Here is a 23,591-nt window from a genome sequence, read left to right as displayed (position 1 = left end):
GCTTATGTTAACATCAAAGGCCAATACCTCCCTTTTCTTGATCAAACAATCAAACTAACTGTCACACATCCATCATTTTGACAGAAAGTGTAACCGCAAGGGGCGGAACTAGGTCAAAGCTAACCATCCATCATTTTGACAGAATGTGTAACCGGAAGGGGCGGAACTAGGTCAAAGCTAACCATCCATCATTTTGACAGAAAGTGTAACCGCAAGGGGCGGAACTAGGTCAAAGCTAACCATCCATCATTTTGACAGAATGTGTAACCGGAAGGGGCGGAACTAGGTCAAAGGTAACAGGAAGGGGCGGAACTGGGTCAAAGGTAACAGGAAGGGGAGGAACCGTAAGGGGCGGGACAAGGGGCGGGACAGGAAGGGGAGGAACCGGAAGGGGCGGGGGAAGATCAAAGGAAAGCCACGCCCACCTGTCAATCATAGGGTCATAAATCATTTTGACACAAGGTGTAGGCTAATAACTACTCCCCCTTTATCATATGAGTTTAATATTACTGATTTCTTTGAACTTTGTTTTTCCTTGTCAATTAATTTACATTGTGTGTTTGTCAACTAACGGAGCAGAAAAATATATTCTTGCTTGTCTTTTCAATATTTGGGAAAAAAATGTCCTTATTATCAATAATTATTTTAACCTCCAAATATGTGATCCTTTCTCTGACAGAAATGTTACGATTTGAGGATTCCAAACCAGCTGGAAGCAGTTCACATTTATTGATATTAAAGTGATAGTTCATCCAAAAATGAAAATTAGCCCATGATTTACTCGCCCTCAAGTCATCCTAGGTGTATATGACATTCTTCTTTCAGACGAATACAATCAGAGTTATATTAAAAAATGTCCTGGCTCTTCCACGCTTTATAATGGCAGTGAATGGCTGTTTCTGTTTGAAGTCTATAAAAGTGCATCAATCCATCATTTAATGTGTGTAGGCCTGCTGTTTGTGTGTGTATCGATCTTGATCAAGTGACACTGTTACTAAACAGCGCTAAGATATCCAGTAAAGAAAGCATTTGAATTCGTCACAGAAATAATAACATCGATCAAAGATCTAGTGAGAAGCATTCAAATGTCTCTGTTATTAACCGTAGATTTCTATTAGATCAAACAGCGCTGACGTGGAAACCAGGAGAAACATTGTGCCGTGAATGAACTAGTTATAGGCTTTAAGTCCAAAAATCAGCAATATTCACGATTAATTTAATCTAGTAACACTAACTATAACCATGGAAATTTGGCAACAATAGTAAAATGTTTTCAAGTACATCACACATCTTTTTCCAGCACTTCAAAACTCTAATATTATCATATTTAAATGTTATTTTTAATGTGATGACCAAAACATTATTTGTTCATCCTTCAAAGATCACCCCCTTTTATAAAACTAAAAGTTTCAAGATGTAGGAAAACTCACACTTATTTAAAACTAAAAAAGACATTAAATTACCATTGTAACCAGTAGGTGGCTGCCATTTCCACTCCCAAATATTTATTTTTGAATCGTTTTGAATTATTTAGACATTATAAATAGAATTGCTGCCCTAAAATGTTAATCTGGACTTAAAATAAAATTTAAATAACATAAACCTTTGTTTATGACTACTACAATATTACATTTCATTTTTTTTATAAGGAGCTGTTTTTGTTTTATATGCTGCTAAGAAGACATCCCATAAGATGGGTCAATTATAACTCCATCATTGTTCAAAGTAAAAAAAATATAATTTATGATGTTAGTTTTAATGAAATAATTTTTTTTAAAAATCAAGGAAATTTCTCTTGCATTTCTTTCTTTTCGCTGTATCGAAAACTTACCGAACTGTGTCACCACTGTCTCGTATCGAACCAAACCATTATTATATTTAAAAAAATGACAGTTTCACTCTCGGCTTTTCCACATGTATTTATTTGAATCTTATTTAATTATTTATTTTAACCGTATTCATTCAATTATTTACATTGTTCATGGTTTCACTCAAAAACTTTTCCAAGAACCCCCTTTCACTCCTTTGCAGCCCCTGAGGGTCCCCGGACCCCAGTTCGAAAACCTCAGGGCCAACTGACTGGTGATTCCTTTTAAAGGACTTTCACTAATATGTAAATGTTGAAGATGTGCAGCTCCGATGACATAAAGATGACCAATAAAGGAAACAACGTGGCAGATTTGCAGTTGTTTGTTGTCAAACACAAGTCAACAGAATCAAAAAACTACTATAGGTGACTCTGCACTGTGTTGCGTGTGTAACGTTATCAGCACAACATATCAACCCCGGAGTGTGTTTGCATTCTCACAAAAGGCAATTTTATGGGATCAACGTTCTGTGTGAAAGGGGCAATATATTTTACATAGGCATAGTATATGATATTTGATATGATTTCTCAGTAATCGTTAATTTTTTTGTCAAACAACATTCATGTATTGTGTACTTTTTCGCAGTTAAACAGTTAAGCTTCAAGAGGAAGTTCCATTGTGGAAGTCCTATTAAAATCACACGCTATTCACAGGAACACACACTCACACTATTCACGTCTCAAAACATGCAAACACTAATGCACACTAACCACAATTGCCCAGTACAGACACGTCTTGCACATGCTCTCGACAGATGAAACCACTTTTCTTTCCACATCTGAAACTGAGGCCTTCTGTAGTATGATTCCCTTTGCAATACTACACCAATATCATATGTTTGCTGCTAATATGTATCAAAATGAAATTTCTACTGTCATTTTGTTGATTTTATTGCTAAAGTTTTATGTTAAGTTTTAATTTGACCCTCAGAATGGCCATCCATTTGTTAAATAATGACATTTGATCTAAATTCAAATGAATGATTCAAAATCGAAGGGAATAGTTTGTTCTACTGACAAATGCGTAGTACAGTTCACTTATACAAGAGTAACTAAAAAAAGAATACAAAATAAATACAATTTAATTGTTCTTATTGTTGTGTTTTCCATGCTGAATGTTGACTCAACATTGTTCATTTGAATGAAATCATCACAAATTTAGAGGGATTGTATCAACCCAATTAAAATTTTCATTATTTGACATGAAAAATAGACTTAATAATTAAGTTGGATTTTTAGTCACCTTTTAAAAACAACCTATTTATTAATTCCCTTCCTTTGAAACCAAACAACTGATTTCTTGTTGCATTGCTGCGTCAATAAGAAGTGGGTTACAATAATTAAAATTAAGTTCCAAGTGCAACCAAATGACTTTGGGAAATGAGTGAATGCAACTAAAAGATAACTGGAATGAAGGAAATAAGGGAAAAGTCTATTAAGAACTGCCCCGCCTCAAAAGCTCTTATTTATTTATTTATTTTTTGCTTGACAAAATGGCACTCACACCAATCAATTAATCTTAATAGATTTTTACAATTAAGTTAAGGCATTAAAGGATTAGTTCAATTCTGTCATCATTTACTCACCCTCAAGTTGTTTTGAATCTTTAAGAATGTCTTTCTTCTGCTGAACACAAAAGAAGATATTTTGAAAAATGTTGGTAATCAAACAGTTGATGGACCCCATTGACTTACATAGTATTTTTTTTCCTGCTGGAAGTCAATGGATTCCATTAACTGTCTGTTTACAGACATTCTTCAAAATATCTTCTTTTCTGTTCAGCAGAAGACAGAAACTCATACAGGTTTAGAACAATTTGAGGGTGAGTAAATGATGACAGAATTTGAATTTTGAAGTGAAATATTCTTTAGTAAAGTTAACTAAAAAGTGTTAGAACAACTGTTAGATTTTATAGTGAAGCTATGTTTGCATCCACCTGTTTGAATGCAAATTTTGGAATATCACATAAAAATGCTGGTTTGAAACGCCAAAATGTGCATAAATTGTAAAAATGCGCATACAAAAACGTATGCGCCAACTTGAGCCGGATCTTTTTTTAATCCGAGACATAGAAACACCTTTACCGAATAAATTTCTTGATGCACATCAAAAAAGTCATGTGACTTTGGCTCAACAGATCATGGGCCCTATAATATACCATGTGCAATGCAGCGCCAGGCGTCGCGACGCAAGTGTGTTTTGCTAGTTTTAGTCCTACGCAGTTTTCATTTTCACGTCCTGCGCCACGTTGTTCCAATTAGCAAATGCATTTGCGACCCATTTGGACGCCCATGGACTGCTGGTCTGAAAACCAGGTGTGTAGGCTACAGGCACATTGTAGGCGCGTTGCTATTTTGAGGAAACTGAATTAGACTGTGCCATTGACCAACTGAAACCTGGTCTAGAGTCAATGGCACAATATTTTTTTGGTTATTTAAAGAGCGCGTTAGTAATGTGCGCCTATAGGTGGTTCCTCAACACTCTGCTAATTAAACGCACAGGGATCACACAAACATGCCAAATATTAAAAATAAAAGGATTACAATGTTAAAGATTAATATTGTGTACATACAGATATGGTGAAATCTGGCTTGTCCCATATGTGGTCTGCTTGCACTTTAACCTCGCGCATGAGCAGATCCGTATCCTCGCTAAAGAAGTGTTCAGTTTTTCCGCTTGCAAACTCCGTCATGTAAATAGTGAATCCGCCATGGCACGAGCGCAACTGGCTCTTAAAGGGAATGGGAAATGAGACTCTGATTGGTTTATTGCACGTTACGCCCAAAACATATGCATTACTCATTAAGAGAATAGGGACAACTCTTTTAGAACATGCTCCGGGTGCACAAACCATTTTTTCCCATCTTTAAACTAGCAAAAGTGGATTCGGACACCCTAAGTGCACTTGTGCAACATTAATTTACACTACTGATACTTTGTGCCAATTTACCCGGAAGTGATGATTTTGTTCTCCTGAACGCATGGAATGGAAACATTTTCACAAATGTTTTATGCAATATTCTAATTTTAAGTTAATTCACAACTTTGGATGAAAACAAAGCTTATGAAACGCTTTTTGCCAGAAATCAATTCATGTACAGGAGATCAATTTACTTTAATGCCCCATGATGCTAAACCTTTTCTGCATTTGTTTATGTTTGACCTTCTGACCTTTAACACACATTAACATGCAGGATCAACATAAGCAAATCATTAAAAAAAAACAACCTAAATAACACACAACACAAATAAAAATGTATGAACATGTAAAATTGCTGTTCAGAGTTTACATGCACTTTACATGTACAAGAAATTGGTATATTGTAGGGTTTTTGAAGTTGTGAAATGCTGTGTTAGCATCATGTTCGTGACATGCATTTACAGAATGGTTGGCATCAGTAAGCAGTTTTAACCAAACCTTCAAACCGTTCTGTTACTTGGGTTATCTCTCACACACGTGGATTTTACAAAAAACAATGCATCTTCTGCATTTGCATGAACACATACACCACTGCTAGCACAGTGCATGTTAGCACCTCTTTTACATTTTAAACGGTTTTGTTGCAATAATCAGCTTTCTAGTAACTGTGATCAGAAGATCATTAAGGAGGAAACTTATCACAGAAGTGGATTATCGTCTGGTGACGACACCTGCATACACCACATCTTCCTCCTGTTTAGCACTCTGAAAGAAAACACAAACACAAGATACAAAGAGGGAAGTTTTCATAGAGACAACAATATTGATAGTAAGCATTGGCAGGTTTAGTAAAAATAGATTAATGAACAAGCTAGAGGTGAAATCCAGAAAAGAATGGAAAGATGGGGTTTTTAAATATTGAGTCAGACTCAGTAATGACCTTGTTTATGGTTGTGTATTAGTTAATAAAAATTTGGTACAGTAATTTGCACAATCGGTTTTCTATGGGTTATTTGCATGGCATATCAGTGATATCATGTCACAGTCTGAACCGGCCATGAACTATGACTGAATCCGAAATCGCCCCCTATACCCTCAAATAAGGCATTATTTGAAGGTACAGCCATTTTTAGTGGTGTCCGAAACCATAGTGGACGTTTTTGAGTGTACTCATTCAATCCCACAATGCACTGCAATAACGAGTGTACAACTGATGTACGCTCAACGGTTGTACGAATTCACTCTCTCGTTTTCATTCACTCCTTCAAATGAACAGTATTATATGGTTTCGGACACCACAACAAACTTGACTTAATTATTAAATGAGGAATATTGTGAGCTTCCCAGAAGAAACTCAAGACTACAATGGAGGCGTTTCAGGAGTTCAGAAACACTGACACTGATATAGAGAATTCTATATTCTCTATAGCAGGAGAATTCTGCTCTCAGATTTCATCAAAAATATCTTAAATCGTGTTCCGAAGATGAACGAAGGTCTTAAGGGGTTGGAACAACATGAGGGTGAGTAAATACTGACAGAATTTTCATTTTTGGTTGAACTATCCCTTTAATGTCAAGCCCTTCCTATTCACATGCAAGTTTCTTTGTTGCTCGAACGTGTCAATAAAGTGAAAAGTGAAAAAAAAGTGAAAGTGACACGTGATGGCCAAGTATGGTAACCCATACTTTGAATTTGACCTCTGCATCTAACCCATCCAAGTAAGTGCACACACATTAGGAGCAGAGTAGTGAGTAGTGAACACACACACACTGCAAACGTGGATACACACACCCGGAGCAGCGGGCAGCCTTGAGTGGCGCCCGGGGGTTAGGTGCCTTGCTCAAGGACACTTCAGTCATATTCCTGCCGGTACTGGAATCGAACCAGCAACCTTTGGATCACCAGTCCAACTCTGTTACCATTAGGCCATGACTGCCCCTAAAGATACAATAACTTTAAGCCATAGTGTGCTATGCGGATATATATGGACATTTGTGCGATATAGCAAAATCTCCAATAACTGACTATGTTTTTGCCAAAATATATATTGTCATACCGCCCACCCCAAATTCTGCCTTATGGTAAAAAAAACTTTTTTATTTTAAGTTTCTCAGCTTTTTTGTAGATAGAAATGGTCTTCGGTGCTTAACAGCTTCACACAGACTCAAAATTGACTTTGTTCTACAGTTGTAATGTAAACTATTTATTGTTTGCTACATTTGTGCGTATGAATTTATGTTTTAGTGATTATGACCAAGCATGGAGTTGAATTGAGTGCACAGGACTGACTTGTCCCTCAGGCTTGCACATTTACTTTGTGTTCATGGTCTTTACTGTAAGAATTACTGGCATCTTGGCTAGCACTCTTTTTTTTTATCACTCCCCGAGGTCCAGCAGACTTTTTATGTTAACCACCTGTGCGGCACGATATTTTCTCAGAACTAACTTCATCTTTTTGCTAGTTTACAGTACAGATTTTTTTGTGTGTGGTTTGGTTTCCCTAAATTTCCTCAGAATCACACAGATTTATTTGTAGAAATTCTAAAATAAGTCTTTATGTAACATTGTAATAGTATGTAGCATTTTATACATTATTTTTAAATAATAATTAATAAGTATTATTATTATTATTATATCATTATTATAGAAAAAAAGGAAAGGGTGAATGGTTATGGGACAAAAACATCTAATATATTAAATATGCATTAATGGCACAGTTATAAATGATCTTACCGATTTCTGTGCTTTTCTTTTGTAGAATGTCGGATCAGCATAAGTGATCTCTTCATAACGAGCCTGATCTGTTTCAACAACAACAACAATAATACAAGAAGCATTAAAACAACAAAACTAAATTATTTCAGGTATATAATTAAAGTATGTCATTAATTAATACTTTTATTTTTTACAGATGTGTCAGCAGTTTGTGACACTTGCCCTGTTTGTCTGTTTTTCTGTGTTTCTTGTAGATGCAGAAGATCACGACTACAGCAATGAGCAACAGAAATCCAGCGGCGGCAGCAGAGATCAGTGGTGTCAGAAAATCTAGAGAGCATGGAGTAGGATGTAAAGAAGTCTGGACTGGTGCTGTAACGGCTAAACAGTTATCAGTATGAGTGAGTGTGTCTGTCTATAACAAACACTGTTAAACAGCAGCACATCTGAGTTAAGTCTAAACAGCCTTGCACCTGCTCCAAAACTCTGAGTGACTCAGATATTTACACAGTGCCGCTGCTTGCTAACCTCTTTTTAACCCTATGCTAAGAACAAAAAAAGAATTTTGCTGTGAGTATTTTTTGGGCAAGGTTGTTTTGATGCTGCTTTGTTTTTTTGTTTGTTTTGTTTTTGTGAATGAAATGCAGCACCAGTAACCTTGAATGTTGTTGCTGTGGTTATAGTGCATAAATCTCACAATTAATAATTGTGTATTACTTTATTTGTGGTATACGTATTTGTTGCTTGCAATCAAAAGGTGGCACATTTTACCTTTCACATACCTGGACATGTGTGACAGAGTGTGTTGATGTCCAGATGTGTGGTCTGGTTGCTGATGGGATTGTTCAGCACACAGCTGTAGGTGTTTTTATCCTGATATTCCACCTCCAGAGGTTGAGAGAGACTGATGTTGCGATCAGACGCATTGATGCTGGACAATACACTGATTCCTTTGTACCAAGAAAGAGTCGCATCACACACTTTCAACACTGATGAACACACCAATGAACAATTTGATGATGATGATGAAGAACAGTGTGAATTACTGATGACTGGAACAGGCAGACGAGCTGGAATAAAGAGGGAATAAATATTTGATTTTGTTCAGTAATTTGAGTCTGTGTGATCAGTTCTCCCTCTATGATGCATATATGTTTTTGGAGTTTGACAGCAGTAACTAATAGCAGTGCAGGCTGACCTCTAGGCCTGTAGATGTCACCATATAAAAACTGTTACAGTGCTATGACATGGTTCCCAAGTAAATCAAGTAAAGTACATCTGACTGCTCAAGTCACTGCAAACATTCATCATATAGTACACACTCTTATGACTTTCTGTAAAGCCACTTTGAAACGATATTGTGACAAGCGCATATGTGCATAACATTTGAAATATGAAAGAGTGTAACTAATTAATTTCAATTTTAGCTTTATTAAACACACTAAACTTTTCATTGTTTGTAAAAAGATGCCTTGAGACCACCAGCTTGGGGTTGTAAACCCAAAATTACTATGATATTTTCATGTATTTGCATTTCTCTAGTAAGTTGTGAGAGGGATGGAGATCCATCAAGTGTTTTTGAACTAAAGGCAAAATCAACATAGTAACTCTACTGGTAAGAACCTCATCTAAAGATTAGTTTTACTAATAACCAGTAGACAGAACAAGCACACCTGCAATTGTTGACTCACCATAGACAATAACAGTGAAGTTGTATGTGGTCGGGTTTGATGTGCGTTTGATGATTACTTGATAAACTCCAGTGTCTTCAGTTCTGGTGTTTGTGATGTTCAGAGATCCAGTCTTCTCGTCCAGCTTCAGTCTGTCTCTGAATCTGCCATCAAGATCCTCAACGAGTTTTCCATCCTCTTTATTGATTTCAGCTATTTTAGTCCCTGGATCTCCAAACGTCCATGTTATCAGATCACGATCCTTTATTTCAGTAATACTAGAGTTTAGAGTGACTGAATCTCCCTCCATCACTGACTTCACTGCATCTGTATCAGCAAACGCTGGAGAACAGAGAGTTTCTCAGTCACACATTCAAGTTCTTAAGGTAAAAAGAAATATTTTAACATTGGTTTAATCAATCTTTAACTTGCTTGTAGTGAAATGATCACAAACTTTCATTTTGACTTTGGCATTAAAGTGAGACTCTGAACACTGTGAGTATTTGAGCGGATTTTAGTTCAGCTCAGGCCAGTCTGTGTGTGAAGGATCTTTAACACCGCCACTCGTTGAACTTAAACATCAGGAGTGAAATAAAGCCACAGGCAGCCGTTACAAAGAACAACATGACACATGACAGATCTGTTTTGAGTTCTTTTAACTGGACATCAGCATCTCTGGTGATGATTTTTAGACTGTAGAATTACTGACAATAAAACTTTTGACCATTAGACCCGGGCATCGTGAAAAACTGCAAAACTATATCATCATTAGTCGTGATCCAATATAGTATATATTAAACCGTTTGTGTTTGGTACCCAAAATCAGTGAACTGAGCCCAAACATGCCGATCTCTGAATTTTCACAAGGGCCAACGTTTCAAAACTCTCAAATGACAACAGAATGATCTTTCAGATTGGCATTTATAATGATCACTTATTTCAATAGCAAACAAAGTAAGACACTCGTTTCAAAGCATATCTAGAGGTACTGAATTAACAATATACTATTCAGTGGAACGATCTATAAAAAGGGCCGGAGTAGACTCTATTTCTTGAGAAGACTCAGGTCCTTCAATGTGTGTAGCAAGATGCTATCAGTCTGTCGTCGCTAGTGCCCTTTTTTACGCCGTAGTGTGCTGGGGCACTGGAATTAAAGCTGGAGATACCAAAAGGCTGAATAAGCTTATTAAGAAGGCGGGCTTTGTCATTGGAGTGGATCTGGACATGTTTGAGGTTGTTACAGCGAGGAGAATAATGACCAAGCTGTTGACCATTACAAACAATACTCACACCCCCTCCATGACATACTTGCTGGAATGAGAAGTACAATCAGCAACAGACTGATCCAGCCACGGTGCAACCGAGAATGCTACAGGAGGTCATTTATGCCTTCTGTGAGACTTTACAACTCATCTATCCTGTGCCGATGTATCATTAACCATTCAATCGAGAATTAGGTCACTACACCCATCGTATAGCTGTATTAATGCAGTTAATTATCAGATATAAAATATGCATTACTGCTTTTATTGTTTGACCGGTTTATTTATATTTGACTTTATTTTGTCCTTCTAAAAACTTTAAACAAGATGTGCAATAATTATTTATTTTCTTTTGGCAATTTGTTTATTTATTATATGTGTATACTATGTTTTGTGTGTATGATGAGTTACTGTCTTCATGTATTGCTGCTAATGCACTTTAATTTCCTAATTGGGATCAATAAATTATTACTACTACTACTACTACCTGACCAAACATATAAATCAATAAAGCTGCTTGTACGGCATTATCTGCATATGAACATTCAGTTTTTGGAAAGTAGAAAAGTACATTTTTGTTTTACATGTTTAAATAAGATTTAGGCTCGTCCCAGTTTCAAATTCTGATGGGACATAAGCGTTATTCATATGGCAGATACTTTGTACCTTCAGATGGAAACAGCAGAGGTACGTTTAGATTAAGACTTCAGATTTCATCATTTAGGATGGCAATAAAAAACTAATGCACTGAGACCAAACACAGTGATATCTTAGTTTGATTTATGATTTTGGTACAATTGAAACTATAAAAAAAATGTTTCGAACTTACCAACCAGATGCCAAAAGCACAAACAGCAAAAAACAAACGAGCAAAACATTTTCTTCATCAGTTCAGAAAAGGGGAAATGTTCAAAAGTCCTGTAGAGAAGTCTATAATCACTGAGATAAAAACTGCTTCCGTCTGTGTCAGTATGTGTGTGTTGTGGGTTGTGCTTCAATTCTACAGTTTTTTCTCCTAAACCACAGTCTGTCATGTTTTTGTTGAGCTGTGTGTCATCGCATTAAATATACTGTATTGCTTTATGACCACTCGCACTATTATTTGGACAAGATTAGTAATCTAGTTCAGAAACAAATACTGTAGCTTATTTGTCTTTTTACAAACAAAACATATTGCAAGGCAATTTCAAGCTAAAGAAACAGAACTTTGAATGGGAAGCTCATTCACTTCTAAATTTCAGAATAAACCAGTGATAGAATTTAATCTGATCTGCAGACAAATAAATAAATGCTTAAATTAAAAACCATTTATATTCATGACACTGAAAACATTGTATAAATGTTTACAGTATATGGTGGAAAAAGTATAATGACTTAAAAGCTAACTGGATCAGGAATCTGCTAACAATGCTATACGTTCACACTGCAAGCCTAGTGCTCAATTCCGATTTATTGCTCAGATTTTTGTATAGCTGTTCACATTGTTGTTTTAAATGTGGCCAGTATCAGATTCCAGTGTGAACAGATCATGGCCCTGAACTGACCCGCATGTGCAAAATGACGCTGACAAACGGTGACACGGAGGACATTAAAGGATTGGTTCACTTCAGAATTAAAATTTCCTGATAATTTACTCTCCCCCACGTCATCCAAGATGTTCATGTCTGTCTTTCTTCAGTTGAAAAGAAATTAAGGTTTTTGAGGAGAACATTGAGGAGGATTTTTCTCCATATAGGGACTTCAACGGGGTCCAACGGTTAAAAGGTCCAAATTGCAGTTTCAGTGCAGCTTCAAAGTGTACATGATCCCAGAAGAGGAATAAGTCTTAGGCAAACCATCAGTCATTTTCAGAAAAAAAAAAAAAAAATAATGTTCATTATTAAGTATAATAAGTATACTTTTTAACCACAAATGCTCATCTTGCACTATAGCTCAGCGATGCGACATGCATTATGTAATGCTGGGCTGGGATTGTGTCGAGACTTTGAAGCTGCACTGAAACTGCAATTTGGACCTGCAATTTTTAAGTCACTATATGGAGAACAATCCTGGGATGTTTTCTTCAAAAACCTTAATTTCTTTTCGACTGAAGAAAAAAAAAACAGGAACATCTTGATTTTACTCCAAACCATCCCTTTAATTTACGTTTCTGTGTTTTATATACCAGTTCTGACGGCAATATGTAGCAATAACTACTCGAGCCAAACAGATCTCATACATAAACGAGTAATAACTTACTTTAAAGGATAAGTTCACTTCAGAATTAAAATTTACTTATAATTTACTCGCCCCACTTCAGCCTAGTTCACACTACATGATTTTAAAACGTCAGGCTGAACTGTGCGGTTCACACTACATGACTTGCTCTCTAAGAAATCAGGAGTGTTCAAGTTGTTGAGCTGTTCACACCACACGACACAACGTGATTGATCCGCAACAGGAGGTAACGCACTACACGAGTTAACAACTCTGTCATCCAACGATTCTATCTTGTCTACAAATCTATCTGTCTAATGTCTGTCTTGACGCGAAACAGCACGCGCGCCAATACACAACGAAGAAGAACACAACACGTGAATATGGACGTCAGACAGAAACTAGTGCTGCAAACTGTTTGCGCGATGATTTGCTCTGTGAAAAAACGCAAAAAAAGAAAAAATAAGAGAGTATGGGCGAAAGAGTGGATGTGCATACGCGAACAGCAGGTCTGTGCAACAGAGAGAGTTGGAGGTGAGTACAGCATGTTTATATCGGAGATGTAGCTGCATGTTTATGTTTGGCTGACGGCAAAAATCGCGTATTTACCGCGTATTTATTTACTTGCTCTGATTGGCTGTTGCTCATGACATCAGTGAGATTGAGTCGTGCGACAGCTCTGGATATCTAGCATGCTAGATATTTTTCTAGGCTCGGCGAGGCGTCTGCGTAAAAAAAACTCCGTCAGATCCTTTGACTCTGACTTCCTGTAATGAGAGCTGTCCATCAAGGTACAAAGATGTCCCTGTGGTTGCGATTACGATGAAAGTGACCAATCATAAGAGGTTCAGTGCCCTCCTTGGTTCCGCCCCCAAATTGTCAAAAGTCATGTAGACTCGAGGGAGCAGAAATCAGCTGAGCGAGCAGGAATCCACTGCGCGAGCAAAACAGCAGTCCGCGAGCAGAAGCCCGCTGCGCGCGAGCAGGATTCCACTGTACAAGCAGAGTTAACCTATGAGAGTATGCCAGGCGCTCGCTCGCAGCTACCTGTACACCTCTCGGTTGTTGAATTTGTGCGCGAGTACTTTTATCATGCCAGCTGAAGGTTCATTTTTGCGCGTGTGAAATAACATAATGTGCTCGTGAGCATGTCTTACACGCTCATAACTTTTGACTAAAAAATAACGCCATATCTGCGAGCGTCTTTGATGCGTTGTTGGCTCTTTCATACTAACAAATTGGCGAGCGTTCATCGAGCGATTTGCACGCGATAACACCCTGACCTGTCGGCGAGCTCAGCGATTTGCAAATCGGGCTTAAAATCATGTAGTGTGAACTAGGCTTTAGCAAAACTTTGTTTCAGTTCGATTTCCGATTTGAGCCACTTCTATATGTGATCCTAAATCCGATACAGGTCAGGGCTCGGATCCCTAAAGATTCTGAGAATCCTCTCAGAGAGCTCCTAACTTAACCTAAAAATTCCTTACCAGGAGTTTTAGCTTAGAAGTGATTCCAGAACATTTTCAGTGAACTCTGAGCAAGGAATGGATGAAAAATCCTATCTTAGTGAGGAGGCGTGGTTGACCCCGTTGCTAGGTATGAGTCATCATTTCAAAAGCCGTGATTGGTTGATCCTACAAGTTTGATGAAAATTAACTTTTGGTGATAATGAGCAAAGGATGTACCCTCAAATCAATAAACACAATTATACACTCTAATCTTATGCAGACTGTAATTGTAAATAATATTTCACATTCAAGAAAATATCTGGAAAATGAATAGTAAGCTGTAGGGGTTATAGCCTATCATTAGAATCTAAAATATGTGAAAACTTAAGCTCATTACACCCTGTTTAAATAATGATTCGTGTCTTATTTGCTCATATTAATATCCTAGCTGGCATATTTTGTACTTTCACTCCCATATGGACCCCATTGAAAACAAGATGGCCTATCTCAAGGGGCTGTCCTTAATGAAGTAGAAATTGCAACGTTACAACTCAGTGTGGTCTTAACGAGGGTAACACGGCTCAGCTTTTATCCATGTATGTAGCGTCTCAATAATTCCCTGTCATCTAGTGTTTGCAGGACATCTCTCCTGCCTCCTCTGTTGGCCATTTTGTGCAGCTGCTTAGGGGAACTCCTAAGCCACTAAAAGTCCTCTTCCCTGCTCTTAGCAGATCTCGCCTTAGGAGCCCTTTTAAGCGCTAGGAATGCAGTAAAAATTAACTGGGATTTTCGTGTCACTTTTAGGGGAAATTCTAAGAAAACGTCATGACTCTGAGAATTTTCTTAGAATTTGGCCGCTAGGAGCCACTTTTTGCACAAAAATTATTTAGGGATACGGGCCCAGATGTTTTGCAATGCGACCTCAGTCTGAACATTTTTTTATTTATTTATTTATTTTGTGTTACAATCCTCGAGTTTTAATAAAGGCTCAAGTCGTTCCTGGGGTTTAACGGGCATTTATTTGGTGACAGAATCTTCAAACATGTCTTTAGGGTGACCAGACGTCCCGTTTTTCCCTGGACAGTCCCGTATTTCAACTCTAATTTTAGTGTCCCGACTTATTCTGGAAAAATCATGTTTTGTCCCGTATTTCATCGTTAATATATATATATATATATATATATATATATATATTTTATATATTATATGTTTAGTTTCCGAAAGGCTATGTGAATATGTATGTTATGTGTGTGCACAGTGCCGATCCTGACCTCCCTGGGGCCCTAAGCAAAATTCTGCTAAGGGGCCCTCTGCCTGACCCGTGAGCCGTGAGCTACGTAAACCATTTGCCATTGCCACACAATCACACCTGACACTTCAGTACTCCCAATACAATCCTCCCTCCTTTAAACAAAACAGTCAAAGAATAAGTATAACAATATAGAACAGAATGAGGTTCAAACAAACAATATTTATTGAATAGAGTATTTCTATAGAATATTGGCTGATGATCCGGCATTTCCTCTACTGACAAACTTAAGCATACCACCTGCAAATTATAGATAACGTCTCGGTTACGTATGTAACCCTCGTTCCCTGAGTACAGGGAACGGAGACGTGTCGTCGGGGGAGTTCCCTGACGAATTGGGATCACGCTAGGGAGACCAATTGCCTTCGAGTGAATTAAAACGAGCCAATGAAAATTGGCATGCAAGATTTGCATTCCGCGACCCGCCTACCAGCGCGGGTATAAAAGGCGGAAGTAAACATTGCGCAATGCTTTTCGCTGAGGAGCCGAACAGTGTCCAGTCCTCCGCGAAGGTACAGCGACATGGCGAAGGGACGACACGTCTCCGTTCCCTGTACTCAGGGAACGAGGGTTACATACGTAACCGAGACGTTCCCTTTCGTCCTGGGAACTCCGACGTGTCGTCGGGGGAGTTCCCTGACGAATTGGGATCCCTAATAAAGCGCCATGGTGCTGGCCCCTTCCAGCGCCCGGCTAAGCTACCCTGCAGCAGTTTCTTGAAATAAGTTGCGGGAGCTAGCACGGGAACCACACTGCTGTTCCGCAAGACCCACACAGTGGACATTGGATAACACTGGGAAAGCGTTCCCCAAGAGAGGGGGAAAGCTGCGGAAGGCCCAGCCTGACTGACCAGGAATACACATATGTACTAGCCCAATGGAGTAGTGAAACATATGGCAGTCCCTGAGGTGGTCCCAATCCAAGGGACATGGGAGCGCACTCAACAGGGATGACGAACGAGTCCGTCAAGGGGAAGACACGGCTAAACTGCACGTGGCATGATGGTTCACAGTAGAGATCACTGGAGCACCCAGTCTACTAACAACTCCTCACTAGAGGTAGCAGACCTGGCGCCGGGCGGTCCGCCACGCCCAGCACCGGAGGGGTGAAGGAGGAACTCACGAGGCTCACCAACGTAGGGCGCCATACGGAGCAAGAAAGCACGTATCCGCTGTTCGAGGCGGAGTGGCGTAGCAAGCCGACACAACTTATTCCCTCGACCCACTGGCCGTAGCCAGAACTCGGGAGGAAACAGGTTCCACACGAAGGCTATAGAACCTAGCGAACGTGTTCGGTGTCGCCCAGCCCGCAGCTCTACAGATGTCTGTCAGCGAGGCGCCTTGAGCCAAAGCCCAGGAAGCGGCAGCACCTCTAGAGGAGTGAGCGCGCAACCTGGGAGGACAAGGCTCACCCAGAGACTCATATGCTCGGGTGATAGCATCCACTAACCAGTGGGCTAACCTCTGCTTGGAGACGGCCCTCCCCTTCTGCCGGCCTCCGTAACAGACAAAGAGCTGATCTGAGGTTCTGAAGCTTTGCGTTCTGTCAATATAAACCCGCAGGGCGCGGACAGGACAGAGAAAAGCTAGGGCTGGGTCTGCCTCCTCCTGGGGCAGCGCTTGCAGGTTCACTACCTGGTCCACGAAGGGAGTGGTAGGAACCTTGGGCACATATCCGAGCCGGGGTCTCAACACAACGTGAGAAAGGCCTGGCCCGAACTCTAGGCACGATTCGTCGACCGAAAAAGCCTGCAGATCCCCGACCCTCTTGAAAAAGGCCAATGCCAACAGGAGCGCTGTCTTAATGGACAGGATATTAAGCTCTACCGTCAGCAAAGGCTCAAAGGGAGGACTTTGAAGAGCTCTAAGTACCAGAGCAAGGTCCCAAGAGGGTACCGAGTGCAAAACACGAGGTGGATTTAACCTCCTGGCACCCTTAAGGAATCTGATGACCAGGTCGTGCTTCCCCAAGGACTTACCTTCCAGTGCATCGTGATGCGCGGCTATTGCGGCGACATACACTTTGAGGGTGGAGGGAGACAGCCTTCGCTCCAACCCATCTTGCAGGAAGGAAAGCACGACTCCGATCGGGCAAGTTCGGGGGTCCTCCTGACGGGAGAAACACCAATCGACGAACAGGTTCCACTTCAACGCATAGAGGCGCCTCGTAGAGGGGGCTCTAGCGGAAGTGATGGTGTCTACCACTGCCTGTGGCAGACCTAGAACCTCCGCGTCCCGTCCAGGGACCAGACATGGAGTTTCCAGAGGTCTGGACGCGGGTGCCATAGAGTGCCCCGTCTCTGAGAAAGAAGGTCCTTCCTCAGAGGAATCGGCCAAGGAGGGGCTGTCGCGAGGAGCATGAATTCGGGGAACCAAGTCCTGGTGGGCCAATACGGCGCCACAAGAAGGACCTGCTGCTCGTCCTCCCTGACCTTGCACAGAGTCTGTGCAAGAAGGCTCACTGGGGGAAACGCATACTTGCGCAGGTCCCGGGGCCAGCTGTGAGCCAGGGCGTCCGTGCCGAGGGTCCCCTCGGACAGGGAATAAAACCACTGGCAATGGGTCGTGTCCGGAGAGGCAAACAGGTCTACCTGTGCGACTCCGAAGACACTCCAAATCAGCTGGACCGACTGGGGATGGAGTCGCCATTCTCCTGGCAGGGGAGGCAGCCGTGAGAGCTCGTCTGCCACACGGTTGAGCTCCCCTGGAATGTGAATGGCACGAAGCGACCTCAGATGCTTCTGACTCCATAGGAGGAGGTGGGAGGCGAGTCGCGACATACGACAGGAGCGTAGACCACCTTGATGGTTGATGTACGCAACGGTCGCAGTGCTGTCCGTACGGACCAGTACGTGCTTGTGTCTGAGAACCCCTTTGAGGCGACGCAAGGCTAAGCGTACCGCTTGCAACTCTAGGCAGTTGATATGCCAATGCAGTTGAGGCCCCGTCCACAGACCTGAAACTGCATGCCCGTTGTACGTGGCCCCCCATCCGGTGGCAGAGGCATCTGTGAAAACCACAGCATGCCTGGAAACCTGGACTAAGGGCACTCCGGCCCGTAGAAACGCAGGATCCGACCACGGGGAGAAGGTTTGGCGACAGTGCGGGGTCACTTTGACCCGGAACGTGCCGCTGTGCCACGCCCACCTCGGGACTCGATCGTGAAGCCAGCGCTGAAGCGGTCACATATGTAACAGGCCGAGCGGCGTTACTGCGGCTGCGGCTGCCATATGCCCCAGGAGCCTCTGAAATTGTTTCAGTGGAACCGCTGTCCTGCCTCGAAAAGACCTGAGGCAGGTGAGCACTGACTGGACGCGTTCCTCCGTGAGGCGCGCAGTCCGGGCGACCGAGTCCAGCTCCATACCGAGATAAGAGATCCTCTGCACGGGGCAGAGTTTGCTCTTGTCCCAGTTGACCTGAAGCCCCAACCGGCTGAGGTGCCGAAGCACCATGTCCCTGTGATCGCACAACACATCTCGCGAGTGAGCTAAAATGAGCCAGTCGTCGAGGTAGTTGAGGATGCGAACGCCTTGTTCTCTCATGGGAACAAAGGCCGCCTCCGCGACTTTCGTGAAGACGCGGGGTGACAGGGCCAGCCCGAAGGGTAGGACTTTGTACTGATACGCCCGACCCTCGAAAGCAAACCGAAGAAACGGTCTGTGTCGAAGGAGAATCGAGACGTGAAAGTACGCGTCCTTCAGGTCGATCGCTGCAAACCAATCCTGGGGACGGATGCATTGGAAAATGCGCTTCTGCGTGAGCATCTTGAACGGGAGTTTGTGCAGGGCCCGATTCAAGACCCGCAGGTCCAGGATTGGCCGTAACCCACCGCCTTTCTTGGGTACAATGAAGTAGGGGCTGTAAAACCCGGACCTCATCTCGGCAGGAGGGACCGGCTCGATCGCGTCCTTCGCCAGCAGGACATCGATCTCTTTCCGCAAGACAGGGGCGTCCACCGACCGCACACGGGTAAAGTGGACGCCCCTGAACTTGGGAGGCCGGCGTGCAAACTGAATTGCATAGCCGAACCGGATGGTGCGGATGAGCCATCGGGACGGACCCGGAAGCGCTTCTAGCCAGGCTTCCAGATACCGTCCCAATGAACCCACCCGAACCACCGGCGTACCCGCGGAGGGGCAGCGAGGTGGAAGACAGGGACCCGGCTCTGGTGGCGTTGTAGCGACCGAGAGCGGGGGTCTGGGTGCGCCTGACACCAACCTGCTTCCACCGAGGGGCAGACGGCAGAGAAGGCTCGTGGGCGTTCTGCTGCGGACTGCCCGGTGGCGAGGGGAGGGGGAGAGACGAGGAACGAGGCCCTGACTCCTCGTATGCTGGTCTCTGCGCCTCCGGGCCCAGCTGCAGACCGGAGCGACGCAGCTGAGGCTGCGTCACTGCTATCTGCAAGCTGGGGAGAGGGGAACGGGAGTGGTGCAGCTCGGGGGCGGCACGCACTGCCATTCTGACCCTCTCGGACGGAGGAAACTGGTCTTATTATACTGCCAGTCTCGACCGTGAGGGGAAACGAGGGACGAGGCCCGGGGGCATCGAGTCCTGGTTTCCCCTCACCCAGCGAGAGACGAGAGTGACAAGGCCGTAGCCCTCACTGCCATCTGAGCGCTGGGGCCCGTGAACGACTCAGAGGAAGTGGACTGCTCAAACTTTGGGTACCGCTGATTACTGGATAACCAGCGGCGGAACAGAAACTAAATTCTCCACCCGGCCCTCCCCCGGGGGAAGGAGTGGTGATGACACGCACTCCCAAAGAGCAGATCGTCACATACTCTGGGTCGCTCCTCTCAGGGTTGCTTCCCTTCCCTTGGGAAAAACAAACTCCGAGCGGGCTGGTTTTGAGGTGCTTCTGGACCACCAGTGTGGACATCGTCTAACCGAGGGCCAGCGCTGTGACTAATCACGGTCAGTCACTAAGCACAGCTCAACCCCGAGTTAGAACTACGCACGTGCAGTGGTAGTGAGAGAGGAAAAACTTCTGCAGATTTAGGCATGTTTGGCTTGCCATATTGGCACCAAAACGCTTCCATACTGCCAAAATTCTTCACACACATCCAGGCGCTTTAGAACAGCCCAGGAAAGTGTGGCTGTTAAGTCTGAATCTTCAGCATGAGAACACGACATTATAGTAGGAACTCAGCATCATTTTCAGAGTATAACAGCCCTCTCTCCGATGTAGCGATCGACATCTGTCCTCCCTGGGGCCCCGAATGAAATGCTTGGTCCCTCATGAGAAGGACCAGAATCCCATCCGAAAGCCTCGACGGCACACGGCACGCTGAGCGGCTCAAGCCTTTACGAGAAAGGGGAGACGAGCAGCACGCCGACGTGGTCATGCACTCCTGAGAGAACATGAACCACCCACGAACGCAGTCTCAACACACTGATTAGGCATGTGAAACAGTGATCGTGGCCGTCAACCAGGCATGCAAGATAGTGAACGTGGCCATCGCTTCGATGACACACGGCACGCTGGGCGTTCAAGCCTTCAGGCAAGGCGAACAACGTGCCGACGTGGTCATGCTCTCATAAGAAAGCATAAACCACCCACGAACACAGTCTCAGCATGTTTGCGATGCGCTAGAGGAGTGAGTGGTTCGTGCTCACTGAAACCCTCAGATCACCAATGTTATTCGCCAAAGTAGCCCTCCTCTGGTGCACCAGAAGAGAAACTAGATCGGGAAATAAGCAAAGGGACTCACCTCATAGAGGCACGCGAGTCTTGATCTTGACCACGCATCTTGAGCGCCGAATGACGCGCGCTGGGTTGCCGTGACAACCCGCGCTGCTCACGCACGCTGAGCGGCTCAAGCCTTTACGAGAAAGGGGAGACGAACAACGTGCCGACGTGGTCATGCACCCCTGAGAGAACATGAGCCACCCACGAACGTAGTCTCACACACGGATTAGGCATGTGAAACAATGAACGTGGCCGTCAAATAAGGACAGGGAACGATCGCATCCAGAAACACACGAGTGAAACGTCATCCTGAAAAGGACGCGATCTTCACTCGTGTTGCTCTTTCAGGAAGAAAGTACTCTCTCTATCGTGCTGAAGCACACAGGGACCCAACGCGGCAACACAGCGGGGAAACTGCAAGCCCGCTGTGCGCACTCAACCGTTTACCAGCTGTGAAAACAGCTTTTGAATTAACAGCATATAGACGCAGCCGGCAGACAGGAACCGCGCGGTCGCTGAAACGCCATCTCACCAACACAGAGAGATCCCCTCCCGAAACAGCAGACTCGTAGCAGTAAGAAAAATACAATCTTAAAGCTCACTCACTCAGAGAGGACACAATCGGTCGGCTCCGAAGCTAAAAGCATTGCGCAATGTTTACTTCCGCCTTTTATACCCGCGCTGGTAGGCGGGTCGCGGAATGCAAATCTTGCATGCCAATTTTCATTGGCTCGTTTTAATTCACTCGAAGGCAATTGGTCTCCCTAGCGTGATCCCAATTCGTCAGGGAACTCCCCCGACGACACGTCGGAGTTCCCAGGACGAAAGGGAACTCATTTTGTAAGCTGCATCAGACCCATTCAAACTGGCTCCCAATTTCCTTTTATACATTTTCAAATATAAAATACGAATTATACTATGGCTTGGCTCTTGTACTATTTAACTAGTGAACTAGTAATGCAGATATCAGTAATCCCTGTGAGTGATGACATCATTGATATCAAGAATTAACTTTTGTACAATGAACATGTAATTCCTGATATCAAAAATAGACATTGGTAGATACAAATATAACTTAGGGGCCCTACTAGTAAAAAAAATCAAGAATTCACATTGCAAGTAGTAAAAAAAATGTAATTCTTGATATCAAAAATGCATAAACTGTGAATGAATAAAGGCTAAAATGGCTTGCCATAGCACGTTAAAGTTTTTTTTATTTTTTATTATGCATGTTGAAGCAATTCTTGATTTATGGTTATTATTTACTGAGAGATGTACATCCATATTGACCAGTATGTACAGCTAGCTAATCAACATTTGAAATTCAATATAGCCTATAAATCAATAGTCAATCAATGTCAAATTGTCAATACATTGCTGCATCTTGCACAATTAGTGCAGTTGTTTCGAGTTTTTAACTACACATTGACTGAGACTAGATAATTAGTGTCTTTTTTTAAAAGTATGTATAATGTGTACTTTGATGAGGAGTGCCATCATTCACGCCCATATATTGTACAGTATGTCTGGTCGTGGTCTCCACATATTTCTGCTTGAAAAATGCGCGTTTCATTTCGTGCACGCGCATATGAACGCATGATAACACACGCGCGACGCGGTTATCTTTTCCGAGCTGCAGTAAACACACACCGCTGCACTTTGTCGTTTATCAAAAACAAAAGTAATAAATAATTGTATCTTACTCTCACTTTTGTCAGGTACTAAAACAGTTATTGAATAATAATAAAAAACAAATAAAAAAAACTTTTTGTCAGGCACAAAGTGATGCAAGAGATGCACTGTCTGCCTGCCCAGCTAGGTTAGCAAGACCGAAAAAACACAATAGAAATGCACATAAACTTAACTTTACTTTGCTGACATCAAACTTGGAGGGGAGAGAACACAAGTTTACCTGATTGTTGTTCCCGCTATTCACTTTCATGTTTTGTTTTTTTCCCCCTCTTTTCGTGACCAGAAGAATAGTTTCGCTTAATTTTGTCATGGATGTTGTAAACATTAATTGACGCGCTATGACACGAGGGGGAGGCGGGGCATTGAGTAATTTGCGGGGCCCTACGCAGCTTGCGTAGTGAGCGTATAGGGCGGATCGGCTCTGTGTGTGCAAACCGAGTAGCGCGCGCATGACAGAGAGGGAGAGAGCGGAAGACTTTGCGTGTGTGTGCTAGTGTGGCTCATGAAGCGCATGTAAGAGAAATGGTGCAACGTTCCTCCTGTCCACTGTGTTCAGATACAGGAAATATTTAGTGGAAGTTACTGCAGCCAGAGCAGGAACAAACATTTACAAAACCATGCTCTGAAAATATATCTTTTTGTATCTGTGTGCTTGATCGTTGACTGTTATTTATTATATTAGTCTAATAGCGTTTTAAAGACGTATATTACTTTTTGCTTCCTTTTTTCAGCATGAGCTGATTGTAACTTGTTGTGGCAAAAACAATTATTAAACAAACAGCATCACAGCGTAAGAGACATCAGGATTCAAATTGTACTTTAA

The 23,591-nt window shown here is 42.6% G+C and overlaps 1 protein-coding gene across 1 annotated transcript; it reads right to left on the bottom strand.

The window, feature by feature from the left end:
- Positions 1 to 1,903: 1,903 nt before the first annotated feature.
- LOC143735257 (SLAM family member 5-like) lies at positions 1,904 to 11,375 on the bottom strand. The gene is made up of 6 exons (XM_077225373.1): positions 11,265 to 11,375; positions 9,195 to 9,515; positions 8,286 to 8,573; positions 7,726 to 7,833; positions 7,522 to 7,589; positions 1,904 to 5,552 (listed from the first exon to the last, which is right to left on the bottom strand). The coding sequence occupies exons 1-6, from the start codon at positions 11,320 to 11,322 to the stop codon at positions 5,499 to 5,501; spliced, it is 897 nt and encodes a 298-aa protein (XP_077081488.1). The 5' UTR covers positions 11,323 to 11,375; the 3' UTR covers positions 1,904 to 5,498.
- Positions 11,376 to 23,591: the final 12,216 nt, after the last annotated feature.

This window comes from Siphateles boraxobius, unplaced genomic scaffold (assembly GCF_051911475.1).
Source record: "Siphateles boraxobius isolate OS27281-9 unplaced genomic scaffold, OSU_SipBor_1 13, whole genome shotgun sequence".
In the NCBI taxonomy this organism is placed as follows: Eukaryota; Metazoa; Chordata; class Actinopteri; order Cypriniformes; family Leuciscidae; genus Siphateles; species Siphateles boraxobius.
The sequence above is the reverse complement of the archived record's forward strand: the minus strand, read 5'-3'. Positions and strand labels throughout refer to the sequence as shown.